Below are 20,388 nucleotides of genomic sequence, written 5' to 3'. Positions count from 1 at the left end.
GGGGCGGGCGGCGGCGGCGCGCGCGCCGGAGGGCGGAGCTCGGCCGAGCCGGCGGGCAGGTGCGCGCGGGCCCGAGGGCGGAGCCGCGATGCCGCGATGGAGCGCAGCCCGGGCGGGCGCCGGGGCCGGGGCCCGAGCGCCAGGCGGAGCGCGAGCCGGAGCCGCAGCCGCAGCCCGGGCCAGGCCGGCGGCCGGCACCGTAGGGCCGGGCTGCTCGTAGCGGCGGCCACGGAGCCCCCCAGCGGCTGAGGGGCTTCCTCCCACAGCTCGCCCGCTGGTGGCCGGGACCCAGGCAGCCTCCTGCGGCCGGAGAGCTGGGGGACCCCCCCCACCCCCTCTCCACTCCAACAACCACCACGACCACCGCCCAGGATCCAGCGAACCCCCCAGGAAAGCGAGGGGCCTCTTCGGATCGAACCCAGAGAGACTCCCCAGCGGGGACGAGCCAAGGCTTCCTCTTATTTGGAAGAGAGCGACCCCCCTTCCCCGCCACGAAGACTCACCATCTTCTAGCCGAACCCCCCTAAGACCCAGACCGCAGTGTGCCCCCGGCCCGGGATTACGGGCACCCCCTCCCAAGGTACAGGTCATTACAACTCCACACCTCAAGACACGGAGATCCAGCTCAGAACGTCCCCAGAGCGGGGCACCCTGCCCCCCCAACTCCGGTACACAGAAATCCCAGCTCTAGGGACCCAAGGACAGCCGGAGACACCCGTCACCAGCAGGCAGCTTTGGGGACCCGCTCCTCAAAGCTTCAGGCCCGGGGCGACCGAGCCCTTAGCTGTGCCCTTCGCATCCCGGCCTATGATCGTGGCGCCCTGAGCCCACCCCGGGCCGGGCAGACGAAGACCGAGACGGCGCCCAGACCCCCTGCCGCGGCGTCCCCGCGGCCCCAGCCCAGGTAAGCCGGGCCCAGGTGAGGGGCGGCAGGAAGTCCTTGGGTGCGCGCTCCCCCTCCCCAGCGTCGCCATGGAGCCAAGGCTGAAGGGCGTCTCTTTGTGTCTCGCTCGGAGGAGCCGCCCCCTCCTCCTCTCCCTTCCCCCACAGCCTAGCCCTGGGATTTGGCCACCGCTGGCCAGTCCCACGGGGGCGTGGTGGGGGTGTCCCAGGTGCCATCAAGAGGGGAGGGGGAAGTCGGGGCTGGATCCCCCCCCTCCGAAAAAAAAAACAAAAACTGAGCTGCTAGTGTTGGCTCCAGGTCCTTGGGGTGCACAAAGCCCCTCCCCCACCAGGGCCAACCTGACTTCCTCAATGAAGTCCCCCCCTCCCCCGGGAGGAAATATGGGAGTGTTCACAGGTGAGGGGGCCTGCCCTAGGTGGCCCTGGTGATGGCTGGGTGTCTTTTGTCTGTGACAGGGTGGGAAGGGGGGTGTGTGGAGAGCCAGGGGTGGGCCACAGAGGAGGGGCAGACTGTGAGGGTCTTCACCCAGGGGGTACTTTCTGCTCCCTGCAGGACAGGGAGGGGCCCTAGGGCCTGGGGACATGGGCTAGATAAAGCAGCCACCATGGGGGGTCAGGGCACCTTTCGGTCCTCGGATGTTGCAAGTGTTGCAAGGCGAGTAAACCCTAGCCTGGCCACCCACCACCCTCAAAAAAAAATGTCAGGTGCCCTCCTCAGCCAAGGGGACCTGCCAGGTTCCTGAGTGCACTTTGCAGGTGGTCTACAAAGCAGGACCCCACCTAGCCATTTTGGGGAGCTGAGAGGCCTAGGGCATGTGGTTCCCTAAAATTCTAGACCAAAGCCCCTGCACCCCTGCCCCCTCCTACACTTCCTCAAGCCTGCTCTGTGTTGCTGGGACTTCCTCAACTCTTCTCTGTACCTCCATGGGCAAACCAGGATGCTGACCCCATTTGGCAGGTGAGCAAGCAAAGGCTCGCTGAGGCCGGGTCTGGGTGCAGGAAACCACCGCTGGCTGTGTTAGGAATCCTGTGTCCATGTCATCAGCTTGTAGTGACTGTCTGCCTTGTCACTGGCCGGAGTCAAGGTCCCCTCTCCTGTGACTGGCAGAGCCCTCAGCTGGCCTCAGTTGACCCAAGCCACACTCAGTTGGATGGAGTTGGTCCAACTAACCAGCTCTTGACCCCCATCATCCTGCAGACTCCAGGTCTGGGCAGCTGGTTCCTCTGTTCGCACTGGCCAAGAGCAAAGTCACATGCCCCACCTGGGCCCCCCCTGCTGTTGACCTTGGCCCAGGGGTAAGGATGTGGCTAACAGGAGAGGCGACTTCTGGCAACAGCCCCTCCTGCAGCCTCCAAGACGTTGAAAGCAGCCACACTCAGCAAGGCAGTGAGGCCTGGGCCAGGGGGTAGGGGGCAGCTGGCCACCCTGCAGACCGGGTGACCTTGGGTAAACAGGTGGCATTTCCCAGAACTAGCTGTGGGGGCTGAGGTGGATCAAAGGGGGAGACCCTGAGAAGCATGCAGGAGGGTCCACGTGTCTGAGTTCACTCCCCTCCAGGAGCTTTTCTCTCTCTCTCTCTCTCTCACATATATACACACACGGAAGCAAGAGGCTGGAACCAGGGCCAAAGAGCTGGGAGTGGGGTCGCTGTGCTCAGGGCCAGCGATGAGGAAACCAGAGGGCTGCAGCAAGTAGGGCCTCGCCTCCTCTGGGGCCTCATTGCTCTGCAGTGACTCCCCACTGAGCCATCAGCTGTCCCATCCCCTTGTGGGCCAATGGCATCTGTCCCTCCTCTCCTCTTGTCCCCTGACTCTGTTTCCCTTGAAGAGCCCCCTGCCCCGCCTCCTCCAACTTGTGGGATGGGTCCACAGCAGCCACCTGCCTCTACTTCCCCTGGACAGGTACATTGTGGGACTGGTTTGGTAGCTTGGAGTCAGTGGCAGCTGTGTGTGTCTGTCTGTGTGTGCAGGGCTGAGCTTGTCATTGCCTATAGGTCCTTGTCATCATTGTCGGTGCCTGAGATAGTCCCTGTCCAAATGCTGGTGTTGGGGGGCCACCCGGCGATGTGGCAGTCTCCAGCTTCCGTCAGACTTACCCCGAGTCCTACCTGGCCTGCTCACTCCTGCAGGCCACCTGCCAGCTCCTGCTGCCGGCATCGGATTTGCAGGCCCAGCGGGGAAGCCAGGAAAGTATTTGCTTGGCAGGCGACCTCTGTGTACGTTCTGCACACGGAGGTGATCCCTGCCACCCTGTGGCCAGGTTGCAACATGCACGGAGCAGTGGCCCATGTGAAGTCTTTTGGGGTCTCTCACTTCCCATCCAGTGCTGCCCAGTGCTGGAGACATTGGCCATGAACCTTTTTTTTCCTCAGCATGAGCACGTAGCTGCAGGTTCTAGGCCCAGGCCTTCTCAAGATTGTCGGTCCAGAGAATTGGACTAAAGAGTCTGTTGGCTGGGAGCTTCCTCCTTGTCCAGGATCCGGTCCAAGCGGTTCCAAGTTTTGTTCAGGCAGGAGAGGTGGAGACCCAGATGCACGGGAGCCACTCAGAAGTACCAGCCTTCCCTAAGCATCTGTGAAGCCAATGGGTATTGCCAAGGAGCTGGACCAGGGGCCAGGAGCTGACATGGCAGCTCAGCCTCGGACCACAGAAGTCCGTGGCAGCCTGAGGCTACAGAATACCGGCCTTGAAGCTCACTTCGCTGCTGTGTGACCTTCTGTGAGTCACTCCACCTCTCTGGGCATCAGCATTCTCCTCTGTATAACAGGACGCGGACTAGCATTACCCAGGAAATCAGGGAGGGAAAGGACCCTGGACAGAGGCTGTCCACCTGCTCACCCTCATCCAGGGTGGCATTAGCATTGACCTTCCCTGGGAACCAGGCATGTTGGGTGGCGGGCTTTAGGTCCGTGTCCTCGAGCTGGGGAAGGGTCTTAGAGCAGCAGGCAGTGCAGGAGAACGTGGGACTTGTCGCTGCTGTGGGTAGGGACCCAGGCTGAGCCGGTGAGAGCCACATCCTGGCAGGCCAGGGAGCTCAGGCCGATGGTCCCTGGCCAAGCCGTCTTCCCAGGCTGCTCTCCCCTGCTCCCCACCCCCTCCCCACGTACATAGCTAGGCTGTGAAGCCTCTGTTCCAGGCCCTGTCTCCCCTCTCCTGCTCCTACAGAGAGGACACGTCACATCTCCCAGTGCCATCCCGACTTGGGAGCAGGGGCCAAGTGCTCCATGCCACACACCACCTCAGTCCCACAGCGGGGACCACAGCCCCACCCTGAAGGCCACCCAGAGACTGATATGTGGCTTTGAGCATCACACCACCTGGGTGGGAATCCTGCCCTCAGAGTCCTCCCTCCAGCTTTATCATCTTGGCCAAGTCCGTGCTCCCCAGTGCCCGGTTTCTTCTGATACAGCCTGGGGGTGTCGCCAGCACCCACATCCTCTGGTGGATGTGAGGTTAAATAAAGCCATTCCAGGGAAAGTGGTTTGAGCTGTGCCTGCTGCATGAGTGACACTGTCACACTGCCTCCCCCGCCCCCATCCCCCTACAGGAGGGACAGAGATGGCCACACTGGCACCAGGCAGTAGATTGGTGAACTGGACAGGCGACCCAGGCAGCCCAGCCCTAGCAGCCTTCAGGTGGTCGGTGTCCCGTGGTCAAGGAGAGCCAGTGCCTGGCAGCCCTGCAGCCAGCATTGGCCTGGGCCAGGCCCTATGACCTCAGGCAAGGTGCATAACCTTTCTGTGCCTTGTCTCTCTCAGTCTGTGGATGCGCGGATGCTGGTACCCACTCCACAGGGTCACGGTGAGGACGCAGCAGCAAGTCAGTGTTTGTAAAACGCCATGAATGGTGCTGAGGACCTCCTGAGGGTTTGCTTTTCTCTTTGTCCTCAAAAGCCCAGGAGTAGAGAAGGAAGGCTAGCCCTTCGTCAGCAGGTACAGGCCCTGACTGCCTCCGGCGGGTGCAGGCTTCAGGCCAGAGCCCGCCCACCTCTGCCACTCACAAGGCACAGCCAGGACCACAGACCTGTCAGGACCCGACCTGGGCTCCAGCCTCCTTCTGGAATATGTCCTGGCCGGGTAAGGGCTACAACAGGACTGTCCCCCCATAAACCTCTAGACTACCCTGCATTCATCCCAGGACAGTAAACCCATGTGGGCTGGACCCAGAGTCTCCCAAATGCAAGGCCCAGGTCAAGGCCATGGGTCCCAGAGCCTGGGGCACGGGTTAGCTACAGGAAGGGCCAGGGGTTCCAGAGCTGGTGTCCCTCACAGTGGAAGCCAAGTCTTCACCGTGGCCTCCACAGCCATCCACCCTCTCCCTCCCTCTGTCCTCCAGTCCTCTTGTCCACCATTGGACAGCCATCCTGCTTGCTCGCTGTCCCCAGGCTCCCTGGCACACAGCCCCAGCTCTGGGCGTCCTCACAATGCCCTTTGCCAGGAAGTCTCTGCCACCACCACATCCACCTGCCCACTGTCACCACCACCAGCTGCCTTGCCAGGACCTAGCTGGGGGTTCCTCCTTAGGGGTCTGGTGTTGGGCTTGGCTCCTTGGGGGCAGGACCAGCTGCCTGGGATACGGTGTCCCACATGGCAGCTGTGCTGTGCACATAGCAGGTGCTCAGCAAATCTGCTGGATGTGCTGAAGTGAGACAAAGCCTCATGAACTGAGGTTCTGTGACACTGCCCGGCCAGGCCACCTCATCTTCCCCTACCTCCTAGAGCCCTAAGAGATTTGATGAGGATAATAACAACTTAGGGTGAAGTTTAAATGACTGAATCTGTGTGAAGCACTTGAACTTCAACGGTCCGTAAGTGTCAGCTGTTAGGCTATCAGGAATAGCACTTTATAGCCGTTACCCTCTGTGAATGGTTAAGAAGCCAGAGGCCCAGGAAGGTAGACCACCAGCTCAGAGCCACATGGCCAAGACTTTGTCTGGCAATGTTTGTCTGGATTTGCAGGCCCCTGGGTGCAGCCACATCCTGGCCCACTCTCCTGCAGGGGCTGTGGGGAAGGGTAAAGAAGGAAGGGCTGTAACTGCCTTCTCTCCGGCAGTCCTCACTCCCCTACTGATGAATGCCCAGCTGGGATCTTCCACCCATCAGCCAGGGATGGGTAAGCCCCCATATACCCTCACCACCCTCTACTCCCATGCTTTTGTCTGCACACTGGGCAGGCAGCTAGGCTGGGAAAACTTCCTCCCCCACCCCTAAGGGCTCCCCCTGCCATGGCCTGGGTGAAAGAGGCTGGGTAGTTTGTCTCCCTTGGAGCACAGCTGTAAACAGCTGTCTACTGGCCTGCTGGGAGGGGAGGTTGAGGCAGGAACCATAGCCCCAAAGGGAGCCTCAGGGGACTCCAGGATGCTCCCAGTGGGGGAGACTGCAGCCCCAGTGTCTGTGGTCTGATGTTGGGAAGGTCCCAATTCATGCCCTCATTCAGTCAACAAATATTTGTGCAGTGCCCGCTGCATGCCAAGCACCGCAGGCATGAGCAGAGCCTGCCCACAGAATCCTTGCCCCTTGGTGTCTAAGTGCTCCCAGAGGACAAAGGCCCTGCAGCCATCCTAGCTCAGCCAGTGACCTCAGGCATCCCTCGAAGGGTCAGTGGCGGGGGCAGATGCTAGGACAGGGTCCTGGGCACTAGGAGTACAGAGGGGAGGTGCTGGCAACTGAGCTTGGGAAAGCCGAGCCATGCAGTTTTCTGGGGGAAGGAGCAGGCAAGGGGGCGAGGGTGTTCAGGGAACAGCCGGGAGACCAGGATGTGCAAGGGGGGAGGTGATTCGGCATAAAGAGAGCCCTGGGCAAGTGTAAGAACTTTGGGAGAGATGGGAGCTGGGGGCAGGGAAGCTGGGAGTCATGTGGTGCTCTCTGGCTGTTGTACCTGAGCAGACCTTTGGCACAGCAATTACCACACTAGTCGGCATGCCCACACTGCCTGGTTTAAGTCCCAGCTCCACTTCTGATCTCATTTCCTGCTCAACTGGTGAAGGCTCAAGTACTTTCATCGCTGCCACCTACATGGGAGACCTGGATTAAGTTCCTGGGTCCTGGTTTCAGCCTGGTCCAGTCCCCATCTCCTGTGAGCCTTTGGGCAGCAAGTCAACAGATGGGAGATTCTCTCTCTTTCCCTCTGTCCTTCAAGTGAACACAGTACCTTTTTAAAAAGATGTATCTGTTTTTGTTTTAAAGGCAGAGTTACAGAGAGAGGAGACATCCTTCATCCGCTAGTTCACTCCCCCATTGGCCTCTACAGCTAGAGCTGAGCTACCCTGAAGCCAGGAGCTAAGCTCTTCCTTTGGATCTCCCACATGAGTGCTTCCTCCTCTGCCTTCCCAGGCCATTAGCAGAGAGCTAGATCAGAAGTGGAGCCACCAGTACTCAAAATGGGATGCTGGAGTTGCAGACAGAGGCTTAGCATCCTACACTGTGGTGCTGGCTCCAATACAATACATTTCAACAGAAAGAAGAGTGCTGAGGGGAGAGGGAGAACATAGTCGGCGTGGCAGCTGAGAGGTGAAAATAGTTCACGGCTGGGAGGAAGCGGTGAACGACCAGAGAGACCAGGATGGGTTAGTGCCCAGGGTGGGCAGGCCCCAGTGTCCTGGTGTTCCATCCGCTGAGGACTCTTGGCATTATGTTGTACAAATGCCAGCAAATGAGAAGACTAATCCTACTCCCCACCCCACCCCTCATGGCCAGGGCAGCCCAGGGTCACAGCCCTGCATGGACCTGAGCACACTCTACAGAAATCCCCACTCCCTTCCTAAACCTGCAGCATCATTTCCACAGCCTACCGGAGAGGTCCAAGGCCGCTCACTGCTTCGGGGGTTGCAGAGGGCTGGGCATGCCCCTAGGGACATGCTTTGGTTGGACAAGTGGTAGTCAGTCCGTACATGGGAGGTGTCTCTGCAGCCCTGGCGCCTAGGTCCAGTTCTGTATCATCAGCCCCTCCTCTTAGGCTGGCCCTAGAGGCTGGGCCAGCCTGGGTGCTGTCCATGCCTGTGTGGTGCTGAAGCGGGTCTGGCTGAAGGGAGGCCTGAGGCTTTGGGCCAGAGACCTGGCTAGGAAAAGGAAAGCCATGCAGGAGGAGGGGACTGAGTGCTGGAGGAACTGAGTGATTCTGGGCTAGCAGATTAACCCTTCTGGGTCCCAGCACAGAGGAGTCGCTACAACGATGGGAAGGCAGCAGCCATGGGAAGCCTTAGGCACTGAGCAAAGAGATAGGGTTTCTGCTGTTTGATCGCAGAGACCATAAATCACAGGGCTGTGCTTTAAGGGCACACTGGATGGCTGGCTGTGATGGGTTGATACAACCACTCCATGTCTCCTCTGTGGACTGTGGCTGACATCTGTGCATGTGCCGCAGGATTAGATGAATTCATCAACGTGAGGCACCTGACATAGGACAAAGGTGCCTGAGTGTCACTCATTTGTCAGTCCCGGTGACAGACCAGTGTCACCCTCAGCTAAGACTGTCTAAGGGAGACAACGCCTCACCCTGTGGACACTGTGGTCTCTGGCCCAGCCCCCCACCCTGGCCCTCTGTGTGACTTTGAACAGGTCAGTCTTCCCTTCTGGCCGGCCATCTCTGCATCTGTCAGATAAGGCCAAGGATACTTCACCACTGAAAGAATACCTGTGTTTGTGGGCTATAATAGGGCCACGTTCAAGGAAGCGAAGATATAAAAAGGTACAACTTCCCCCAACATGTAAAGAATTATTCACCCGGCATTTGTCACACCCTGGTTCGGTGCTGAGAATAGCAGGATGATGAAGGCATGGGCTTTGCTTTCAAGGACCCGCTTAGTTTCCTGCTGGTTGGTTATCCCCTTCGAGACCCACTCAGGTGTCGCTTCAGAAAGGTACCCATCCCCACGGCCAAGGCCCTCCTTGGCAACACTGACCATTGTCTTCCTGGCCTCAAGGCATGGAGTGGGCTGGGCTTTATCTGCCTCTTTCAAATGCGTCACTCTTACCTGCCCACCCATGCCCACAGCTCGCCCATCCAGTGCCTGCGCCCCGCTAGGTATGCTTGCCTGGAATCTTGAAGGTGCGGGTTACATAAACACAGCTCAGACTGAGCCAAGCCAAAAGGAAATGGTATTGATTCCTGGAACACGTGTGCAGAGGAATCATTGGCCTTTCAGGCAGACCTGTGCCTAGGTCCCAAGGTCGCTGCCTCTTAGCTTTGCTCACATGTGGGTGCTTGGTCCTTGGGAGGGCTTTCCCTCCTGCCATGGGGACAATCAGTCTCCAGCAGCTGCATACCCATCCTGCAGCTTTGTGACCCAGGCTGAGGCCGTATCGCCTCACTGACAGCTGCAGCAAAGCATCAGGGAGGGACTTGGGCACAAGTGGCTAAGGAGGTGTGGCGAGCAGGCTCAGTCATGCAGGCCAACAGGGAGCAGTGGCTCCAACACTCTCACCGCCCAGGGAGGCAGGGAGAGCTCAGAGGCTCTGGCTTGTTGCCTCAGGGCCTCAAATCACACCCTGTTGCAAAGCTGTTTGAGAGACAGATCGAGGTGGTGGTGACCTAGCAGCTAAAGTCCTCTCCTTGAATGCGCCAAGATCCCATATGCATGCTGGTTCTATTCCCAGCAGCTCCACTTCCTGTCCAGCTCCCTGCTTGTGGCCTGGCAAAGCAGTCGAGAGACAGATCTCCCATCCACTGGTCATTCCCGCTGTGTTCTGAAACAGTCAAGGCAGGGGAGCAAAGCCAGAAGCCCAAAACAGTCCAGGTCAGTCATGCAGCTGGCAGGGACCTCATCCAAGCAGCCAGAGCTGAGAACCAGCCCAGGTATAGGTGTCTTAGCAGGTTAATGGAGAAGTAAGTGATCCACCCTGGAACAGTCGTCCAGCCTGGGGAACTTCCCCGCGCTGGGGACATAGTGTAAGGTCAGTGGCCGGAGGGAGAGGACCTGGACGTGGAGGCAGGGAACTTGGGAATCCCAGTACAGTCTGGCTGGCATCGCTAGGCCCAACCTCACCCCCCATCACCACCACCGATTCCCCAACAGATGGGCACCCCGCCTCTGCTTCTCCACCCCCAGCAACAGAGAGCGCACTTACTTCCTGCCGCATCTGACTGTGAGTTGGGGCTGCCTCCCAGAACTGCACAGGATGCGGGAGCTGACACCTGAGCACCTGGGTTCAAATCCCAGCCCTTGGGCTGCTGAGCCCTTGGGCAGGTGGCCAGGCCCAGCTGGGCTCCGGTGTCTGACTTGGCCCGCACTCTGCTGCTATAATAGGGTACCACCGCCCGCAGACGGTGAAACAGAAAGACCTGTCTTTGTGGCCGTGCAGGAGGCTGGGCAGCCCAAGATTAGGGGCCAGGTATTCAGTGAGGACCTTCTTACTGCGTCATCTCATGGAGTAAGGTGGAAGGATGAGAAACAGAACGAGAATCCAAAAGAGCTCCTTCACTGAAGGCATTCATTCATTCACTGTGTTCCCTTCATTCATTCAGTGTCTGAGCCATTCATTCATCATTCGTTGTCAGATGACCTAATCACCCCTTAAACGTGGCACCTCTTAATGCTGTTACAAAGGTGACAAAATATGTGAAATTTGGAGGCGACACTGAAGCCTCAGCAGCCTCCGTTTTTGCAGAGGGCTAGCCGAGGACAGCACAGCAGGCAGCTCTAAGGATGACAGGATGTGATGCAGGGCGGTCAGCCCAGCCCCTGGCACACAGGAAGTGCTCTGCAGGTGTTTGCAGCATCTGTTCTCCCCCGGACAGGCTGGTCACCCCACTGTCATGGGATTCTGGTCACTCGCTATCCCCAGGGTTCATGCGGCTCTGGTGAGCTGAGCCTCCTCCAGGCGGCCAGTCAAATCCCAGTTGTCGTCTGCCAGCTATGGAAGCCAGGAATTGGGCCCCTGTCACCCCATCTCCCAGCAGTCCGGCACCTGCCGACTCACATAACCACAAGGAGGGGCTCGTCCTCAGCATCACGTGCCTACACCCCCTTTTAGGGTTCTGGGATCCTCAGCATCAGACCAGCACGCTGAGGAGAGAACAGAGGTACCTGCGCCACCTCCTCGCAGCTGCCGCCTGGCTGTGACACACAGCACATCTGTTCATGTTCTAGTGAGGGAAAGCAGCCATGTGGCCACGTCGCCTGCGGAGCAGGCAAGGACACGCTTCCAGACCAGGCAGCCCCTGCCAGCAGCCACGTGGAACTCCTGGAGAAGAGGGTGAATGGGGCCTCAGGGAATGAAAGCTGGTCACACCAGTAGCACTGTGTGTGTGACTATGTGTGCATGCACACACATCTCCATAGGTATACATGCGTGTTGCATGTGTGCAATGGGTAGGCTTGAATTGGGTGTGGTTTCATTGGGGTGGAACCCTCTGCTCAAGCCATCCACCCAGCAGGAAGCAGTGGGCGGCCGGCCCTGCTTCTTACCCAGGAAACCCTCCCTCACTGCTGTGGCCCTCCTGGCAGGTGGCAAAGCCTTGGCTGCTGCCATGGAGACCTGGGACCCTACCCACCCTCAGTAATACAGGCGGGAAGTGGTGGGTTCCCTGGGGCCTAGCAAGGCTACACCCTGGAGAGGGGCGAGAGGCTGCCTGGGGTGGACAGCAGTCAACCAAGTGTGGGGAGACAGTGCCATGGATGGGGATGTTCACAGCTGTGCCTTCCAACAGGTGCAGCGGCAACAATATTGGTGAGCTAAATTTGAGGATGGAGTTTGCACTGTTACTGGACCCTGGCTTTGTAACCCCAGGGGCGTGTCCTGCTGCACTTTTGGTGCCTGACCTGAGATTGTAGGAGGAGCAAATCGGCTAATAGGGGTGCGGCGTCCTGGCTGACAGGTGCCAGGCACTCAGCGGGAGCGAGACAAAGAAGCCAGAAGGCCTCAGTTTCCTGGCCTGGCTACTGAGGGTCCTGGGAGAGAGATTTCCATCATTCTAGAATAAGAAAAAATAAAGCAAAACCATGGGGTGTTGAGAGTACCCACTCTGGAGCCCATCCTGGAGCTTGTTGGGTGATCCCAGGCAAGGGACATGGTCCCTTGGTGCCTCGCTTTGCTCCTTTCCAAGGGGTCATGTGGGGACCTTCTCATATGTCGGAGAGCTCAGAGGTTGGTTTTTTTAAGACTTATTTCTTTTTCATTGGAAAGTCAGACATACAGAGAACAAGAACTTCTGTCTGTTGATTTACTTCCTAAATGGCCGCAAAGGCTGGAGCTTCACCAATCCAAAGCCAGGAACCTGGAGCCTCTTCCGGGTCTCCCACATGGATGCAGGGTCCTAAGGCCTTGGGTCATCCTTAACTGCTTTCCCATGCCACAAACATGGAGCTCGATGGGAAGTGGGGCCACCAGGATTAGAAACAGCGCCTGTATGGGATCCCAGCAGATGCAAGGTGAGGATTTTAGCCACTAGGTTACCACACAGAGCCTGCTCAGAGGGGTTTGAACAGGACCTGGCATGCAGGGAGCAGAGGGTGCCAGTACCGTGGCTGCAACTTTCTCTCCTCCTCGTGGAGGTGGAAACGAAGCTGCAGGGGCTCAGAGACATGGCGCGACTTGCTCAAGGTCACCCAGCTAGAAAGTGGCACATGTCAGGATGCAGGCCAGCCCTGCTAAGCCTCAAGGCCCGTGCCGTTTCTGTAGTTCCCCTTGGAGCCTCTGAAGTCACATGCATCGGAACTGGGTCAGAGGCAGAGTGTACCTGGGGACAGGCGTGAGGATGAATTCCTCTTCTACTGCGGACAGCTTGTGGACAACAGGCTGGAAGGGAGTGGGGACACAACAGGGAGCATGGACCCCCAGAGATGGACCCTGTATGCCTGGGTAGGGTGGGGAAAGGCTGCAATCCCGTCCCTCCCTCTGGGGAACTCTGGGCCTGTGGATGGGACAGAGACAGACACACCTGTCTCCATCAGCAGAGCTGGAAGCAGCACCTGCCATGGAGGACTTCCTGGAGGAGTGGGTGCTGAGATGCAGGGAGAAGTTGTTCAGAAGTCGGGGGAGGACAAGATGGGAGGGACGCGAGCCGTAGAGAAGCAGTGCAGGGAGTGGACTGCGCATGGGCGTGGCCTGAGGATGAGGAGATACGTGGAGGCAGCTCGGTCTACTTCTGTGGTGGTGCCCTCACATAGCCCAGTACCCACCCTGGGCATGTCCAAGGCCACAGGAGGAAGGGGCCCAGCACTCAGGGTGTGGAAGGGAAGGGTTGGTGGCCACTTGGAGCTGCCGTTCTTGCACCCATGTGATCCCAGGAGCCGCTGAAAGTGAGTGCAAACCTGGGACCTGCCCTACCCCGAGCCCTCAGGGAGGCCACAGGTCGGGAAACAGCCCAGCATCCAATTAAGAGTTCAAGGCCAGGCCCCGGCGTGGTAACCTAGTGGCTAAAGTCCTCACCTTGCATGCTCCAGGATCCCTTATGGGTGCTGGTTCTAATCCCAGTGACTTCAGTTCCCATCCAGCTCCCTGCTTGCAGCCTGGGAAAGCAGTTGAGGACAGCCCAGGGCCTTGGGACCCTGCACCCACGTGGGAGACCCAGAAGAGGCCTGGCTCCTGGCTTGTAATCGGCTCAGCTCTGGCCCTTGTGGTCACTTGGGGAGTGAACCATCGGACGGAAGATCTTCCTCTCTGTCTGTCCTCCTCTCTGTATATCTGACTTTGCAATAAAAAATAAATCTTTTTTAAAAAAGAAAGAGTTCAAGGCCAAGAGGGCTGTGGACTGATTAAAATGCCTGGGTAGCCTCATACCCCACAGAAAGGGCCCAAGCACACACTGGCCCACGCGTGCCAGTCTAGAGCCAGTGTTGCTCACACCTGTGGGCACCAACACCACTTCCATTGTCCCTGTCAGAATCACTGTTCCCCCCAGGCTACCCTGAGCCCACTTGGGCCCAGCAGGTGACTGCAGCAAAGAGGAACCTGGGAGCTGTCTGGACCAAAGCCGGGACTGCATGGAGACTCGGGCAGGTGCTCTCCTGGGTCACTCCCCATATGTCCACGTTGGCTCCGGTCAAAGCCAGAAGCTGGGAATTCAGCTCATGTCTCCCCATGGATGAAGGGACCCAAGTACTTAAACCACTGCCTCCCAGGATGTGTGCTGGCAGGAAACGGGGCTCAGGTCCTAGAGCTTGAAGCTGGGATAGGACACAGGTGCCTCAGCCACTGGGCCAGCCACCCACCCACCCTTGCCCCAAGCCAGGGTTTAAGGGAAAGAATCAGGGCTGGGTTCCCAGAGGCCTGGCACCTTGCCACCTGCCCACCCCGAGACTCTCTGTTTAACACAGTCCCTGGCTTGGGGACACCTACTTAAAGCCGACTGGAAAACAGAAAGCGATTGCTAGCTTCTAGTGGAAGGCTCTGCCGGGTCCATGACTGGAGGGGAGAGAGGCCCAGCAGACAGTGAACACAGAAGCACAAGATGGGGGGCCTGCAAGGGAGGGAGGAGGGCTCCCAGCACCCCAGCCGGCTGAGACAGCGCAGATGGAGCGCCACGTGGGGCCGGGTGGGAGGCAGGAAGTTCCCTCTGTGGGAAGTGGGAAGCTGGGTCGTGCTGAGAATGAAGGGAGAGCATGGGGCAGCTGCGGGAGGCCACCGGGCCCCTGGGCAGCTCCTTCCCTTCCCGCCGCGAGCAATGCTCAGCCTGAGCCCCTGATCAGCGAGAAAGAAAGCAACCAGTGATGGTGATGACGGCACTCAGCCTGTACACCTGCAATCCTCATGCCCACGGATGGCTGGGGCCGGACCACAGCCGAAACCAGGAACCAGGAGTGCCATGCAGGTCCCCCTACTTGGTGCTGAGCTATCGCCGCTGTGTCCAGGAGTGTACGGTAACGGGAAGTAGATCTGGGACTTGAACCCACCCAGCGTTGTGCAAGACAGGTGTCTGCTGGACCACACACCCACCCTTGAATCTCATTTACTCAGCACAGCGGCCCGTGGATGCAAGCCCTATTATTGCACCCCTTTTACACATGGTGAAAACTGGGGCTCACTGGAGTTGCCCAGGGCATCTTGTTAGCAATAGACACAATCAGGATTGAACCTTCTTAGAGCCAGGGTCTGGCCAGCAGTTGGAGTGGGATGGGGTGCAGCAGGAGGTGGGCCCTTGGGTCTGGAGGCAGCTTGCAGGACATCCAGGCACAGGTACCCGCACAGGCTGCCGCATAGGCTGCTCCTGGAAACGGTTTGGCGCCTCTGGGCCACCCCTCCCCCACTGATGAGAATGGAAGGCCTAGACGTGGTTGCTTGGAAACGGGGCGGTGAGGGATGGGGCCCTGTCTATAACAGGGGCCTGAGGAAGCCCTGGGGCTTGCAGCCCGCCGTGTCTGAACCACCGGGTTGGCTCTGTGAAGCACAGACACCTGTCAAAGCTCATCCCAGGGGATACTGGACACGGGTTCTGTGTTCCTGTTATAGCAAAGGCGCCTAGGTACACGTGGGGAAACTGAGTGGGGAGTTCAGGTGAAAGCAGAAAGGAATAAGAAAAGAGAAGACCTTGGCTGGGGCTTTTGACTATGCCCCCTGCCAGCCCTGGCCTTTTGGGCTGCCTGGTTCCTCCAACCTCACAGATGCATCTGGGGATGCCAGATCCAGGGCCACCTAGCTGTGTGCACACCAAAGGGGTCACCTGGCCACTTGGCTGGGTCCGTCCCCCCCCCCTTTAGATTTCACTTAATAAGCCAAGTGATAGAAACAGATCTTCCTTCTGCTGGTCCACTCCCCAAATGACTGAAATAGTTAGGGGAGCGGAATTCCATCCAGGTCCCCCATGTGGTTGGCAAGGGACTCAAGAACTTTGGATTATCGTCCGCTGCTTCCCCAGGTGCATGAGCGGGGAGCCGGGTTAGAAGTGGAGCAGCTGGGGCCACCCAGCGCTCATATGCAATGCTTGTACTGCAGCAGATGCTTTAAGCCGGGGACCACAGTGCCAGCTCCTGGGTTGTTGTGGGACAGGTGCTCACTGGTAGCTGAGCGGAACCCTGGGCTCACAGCTGTGGGGTGTGTGTGTGTGCAGGAGCGAGATGTCACGATGACACAGGCCGGGGTGTGCATGGCGGTGTTGTCACGTGGCCATGTCTGGAGTCTGTTTGGTCTTGAACATGCCCTTCCACTGTCACACAGAATGTGTGGGGTCTTGAGGTTGTCCCAGCTCCCCCCAGAACATGAGCCCCAGGAAAGCATGTTGGTCCCTGTGTTCCCAGGGCTTTAAAGGGCACCTGGTGACAGGTGCTCATGTCCGCCAGTAACTGTGGGTGGAAGTGGTCAGTGTGTGTCCTTGTCACTGTGTGACATAAACGTGGGTGACAGCACGAGCTGACCGGGCTGGCTGTGCCGCCGCAAGGGGTGAGGACCTAGAATCAGCCAGGGAGGCTAACATGACAAAGATGCTTGTCGCCCCCTCATGGCCGTCTTGGGTCTAGCATCTGGACCCAACCTCTGGCTTCGGGGTGCTTTGGGGAGCGGAAGAGGGGGCTCCAGCCTGATATCCCCGTCAAGCCGTATCCCCCACCACAGGGAGAAGATGAGCGTGGGCTGCCCAGAGCCTGAGCCAGCCCGCTCCCTGCCCTGCTGTGGGCCGGGGGCCGCCCCGGGATCTGGGGCGGGTGTGCCCCTGCTCACTGAGGACATGCAGGCACTGACCCTCCGCACGCTGGCCGCTAGCGACGTCACCAAGCACTATGAACTCGTCCGGGAGCTGGGCAAAGGCACCTATGGCAAGGTTGACCTGGTAGCCTACAAGGGTACAGGTGAGTGTCTGGGGACATGGGTGGTTGCTCACTTGGCAGGACAGGGTCGGGGGCAGGGCAGGAGGCCAACAAGGAAGGGAGATCAGGGATCCAGGTGGAGTGGACAAAGCTGGGCAGGTTACAAGGGAGGAACCAGGGGTGGGGAGACCAGGGTGTCCAGACTGTGGTGGGCAGCTTTGGTGACATATGGGCTGCCCTTGAACCTGGGGTTCAGGGCAAGGGGTACAACTGGCAGTTGAACCCAGGCAATCTCCATGGTCACAGTGACAGCCAGCCTGGGGAGGGGAGAGGGAACCTAGGGTGCACACTCCGAGGCAGGGGGACCAATCCTGGGAGGTCAGCTCAGATAAGGGACACAGCGAGTCTCTTGGCCCAGAGCCTACAGCCACAAAGGCTCTGCACTCAGATGACTCCGGTCAGCTCCAGAACATTCTCTTCCCCTGCTCCTGCCACTGCCCCCTCCCTATCCCATACCTACCCTGGACTCCCAGCAGTGCCCATCCAGCTGCCAGTCAGGGGCTGCACACACCTGGGCCAGGGCTTTGTGCCGACTGAGGGGCAGACAGCAGCAGGAGCCCTGGGCATTGCTGTGTGATCTCAAGCCAAGGATTTAACCCCCACTCCATGCATGCCTCAGTTTTCCCTTCTGTAAAATGGGGTCGCCTTACATCACCTCTCAGGGTCATTGGGAAGCGCTGCAGAGCAGGGTCTGGGAGCTGTGCAAGTGCTAGGTGGTCACATGGGCACACATGGGCAGATGGGTGTGCCGGGACCTGTGCCTCGCAGTGCCTCCTACTGTGCACTCCAGAAACTGCAGTCTAGCTCTGTGAGACAAATGGGAAACAGACAAGCTCCCTTAACCCTTGATACCCACAGAGGGTTGGGTTCAGGCCCCTAGCGGATGGCAACCCCTACAAATACTCAAGGATTTGCAGACACCCCAGGATTTGCCAATGGCCTTCCTGAGTAGCTTACGTCATCTCTGGATTATTTGTCATAGCTGATAAGATGTCACGTTGTGAAAATTGTGGCCATTCTGTGTTGTTCAAGGAATAATGGCAGTGGTTACCCACCTGCGTGCTGAATACATTGTCTCAAAACACATCCTGAATGTGGAACTGGAGCGGGCAGGAGGCTCCAGGCTCGAGATACGAGATATAATCTTTTCTCATGATATACATTTTGCCATGACCTTTTTTAAGTTGCCCCCAACCCTGCATCTGGTTGGGAGGAGTTCTTGGAGGCCAGAGGCCCTCCTGGCACGGCAGGGGCTGCAAGTGGCAGGAAAGACATCCCCCTGCCCACCTCTGTGTGGCGCTAGAACAGGCTCTGTGGACAGACCTGGGGTGGAGGAGAGTTGGGCGGGAGGGAAGGGGAGTGGGCTTCACTGCCTCCTACCTGCTCGCACCACGACCCCAGGTACGAAAATGGCGCTGAAGTTCGTGAACAAGAGCAAAACCAAGCTGAAGAACTTCCTGCGGGAGGTGAGCATCACCAACAGCCTGTCTGCGAGCCCCTTCATCATCAAAGTCTTCGACGTGGTCTTCGAGACCGAGGACTGTTACGTCTTCGCCCAGGAGTACGCGCCCGCCGGGGACCTGTTTGACATCATCCCTCCCCAGGTACTGGAGATGCGGGGGTTCAAGGCTGAGGGAGACAGCCTTACGGAGGAGGGGGGAGGCAGAGGGAGAGTGGGGAAGCGGAGGGGCCACTCGCTTGGGCACCTGCAGCTGTGTGTGCGGTCACTGTCTGGGGGTTGGGGATACAGAGCAAAGAAGACAGAGGTCTGACCGCTCTGTGAGCCCAAGTAAGGGACAGGGCAGTCACCTGTGGGGTCCCGCCCCACCTCACCCTCCCCTGGACTTGCCCAGAGCCACCTGGCGGCAAGGGGGCCCTGCAGCCAGGGAGTGGAGACTATGCTGGAAGGTGCCTGGCACTGGCTGGCAAATGGCTCACAGTGGCCACCCATTAAGCGATGAGCGGAGGGGGAGCCCATGGCGCCGTGGCCATGTGGTTCCTGCATCAAGGGCAGGGCATGCAAACTCCAACGTCCACCCAGGCCCGAGGAGGGGCGACAGGTGGGTGGGATGCGAGAAGGAGCCGCGAGGGTGACTTGTCCTCTCCGCGCCGGCTGGCAGGTGGGGCTCCCCGAGGACACGGTGAAGCGCTGTGTGCAGCAGCTGGGGCTGGCACTGGACTTCATGCACGGGCGACAGCTGGTACACCGCGACATCAAGCCCGAGAATGTGCTGCTCTTCGACCGCGAGTGTCGCCGCGTGAAGCTGGCTGACTTCGGCATGACGCGCCGCGTGGGCTGCCGCGTGAAGCGTGTGAGTGGCACGATCCCCTACACGGCGCCCGAGGTGTGCCAGGCCGGCCGCGCCGACGGCTTCGCCGTGGACACAGGCGTGGACGTGTGGGCCTTCGGCGTGCTCATCTTCTGCGTGCTCACGGGCAACTTCCCGTGGGAGGCGGCGTCGGGCGCCGACGCCTTCTTCGAGGAGTTCGTGCGCTGGCAGCGCGGCCGCCTGCCAGGGCTGCCATCGCAGTGGCGGCGCTTCACCGAGCCTGCCCTGCGCATGTTCCAGCGCCTGCTGGCTCTGGAGCCGGAGCGCCGAGGGCCGGCCAAGGAGGTCTTCCGCTTCCTCAAGCACGAGCTCACGTCGGAGCTGCGGCGCAGGCCCTCGCACCGCGCGCGCAAGCCGCCTGGAGACCGGCTGCCTGCCGGGCCGCTGCGCCTCGAGGCGCCCGGGCCGCTCAAGCGGACAGTGCTGACCGAAAGCGGCAGCGGTTCCCGGCCCGCACCCCCGGCCGTCGGGCCTGCACCTGTGCCCGTGCCGGTACCCGTGCCGGTGCCTGTGCCCGAGACCGGCTTGGCGCCCCCGGGGCCCTCCGGCAGGACCGATGGCCGCCCGGACAAGAGCAAAGGGCAGGTGGTGCTGGCCACGGCCATCGAAATCTGCGTCTGAGCCGCCCTCGGGCCTGGGGCACCACGCACAGCCAGGTGAGGACGAGGGGAGGGATGCGGGAGCCTCCCAGGACCCCCATCCCCACCCCAAGCAACAAGCCGGTGCTGGTGTTGGCAGCAGGAGATGGAGAAGAAGCCTCCGCAGCAGGTAGAGGGAAGCGGGCCGGCTGACCCCGGCCACCCACAGCAGCCTGGTGGTGACCATGCCACCTCGTGGGGGCGACTGCTTGACCTGGAGGAGCCGAACCCTGCAGACCCGAGAGGATTCCAGAGGCCCACACCCCACACCCACCCACCCGCACACACACTGGGAGCAACAGAGTGTGGGGGCTTCACCCCCTGACACCTCCAGCCCGGGAATCCCGCCAAGTTCTGCTCCTGACTGTTGGCATCCCCTTGGCAGATCCACATCTTCCCTCCACCCCCACCTCCCCCCCCACACACACACTCTTACCCCCACCTGGGGCCCTGGGCACAGAGAAGGACTGACGTTGGGCAAAGGAGGGGCTGCAGGCTGCTGGGCACTGGCTGGTGTGAGGACATTGCGCTGAGACCCACCGCTTGCTGGGGAGGCTGGAGGGAGAAGCCAAGCCCCAGGAAAATGTAGCAAATGTCTGGGTGCGGATGTATGCTTGAGTGTGTGTGTGTGCGCGTGCGCGTTCCTGCAGCAACAGGCCCTTAGCGGCTCCTCCACACCCCTGTTCCCAGTCCTGGCTGTTGTGTGGGGTCCCGCTGACTAGCAGAGCCCCACCCCGACTAGCAGAGTCCCCCCCTTTAGTCCCTTGCCACCTGTAGACCA

General features: G+C 59.6%; 1 protein-coding gene across 1 annotated transcript; it reads left to right on the top strand.

Annotated features, from left to right (window-relative positions):
- The first annotated feature begins 211 nt into the window (after window positions 1-211).
- On the top strand, window positions 212-20,227 carry SBK1 (SH3 domain binding kinase 1). The gene is made up of 4 exons (XM_040973160.1): window positions 212-904; window positions 16,389-16,621; window positions 18,041-18,243; window positions 18,760-20,227. Exons 2-4 carry the CDS (start codon window positions 16,396-16,398, stop codon window positions 19,588-19,590), a joined length of 1,260 nt encoding a protein of 419 aa, XP_040829094.1. The 5' UTR covers window positions 212-904; window positions 16,389-16,395; the 3' UTR covers window positions 19,591-20,227.
- The last annotated feature ends 161 nt before the right edge of the window (window positions 20,228-20,388 follow it).

Source organism: Ochotona curzoniae, unplaced genomic scaffold (genome assembly GCF_017591425.1).
Source record: "Ochotona curzoniae isolate NIBS_2020 unplaced genomic scaffold, NIBS_Ocur_1.0 contig_2321, whole genome shotgun sequence".
Classification (NCBI taxonomy): domain Eukaryota; kingdom Metazoa; phylum Chordata; class Mammalia; order Lagomorpha; family Ochotonidae; genus Ochotona; species Ochotona curzoniae.
The sequence above is the reverse complement of the archived record's forward strand: the minus strand, read 5'-3'. Positions and strand labels throughout refer to the sequence as shown.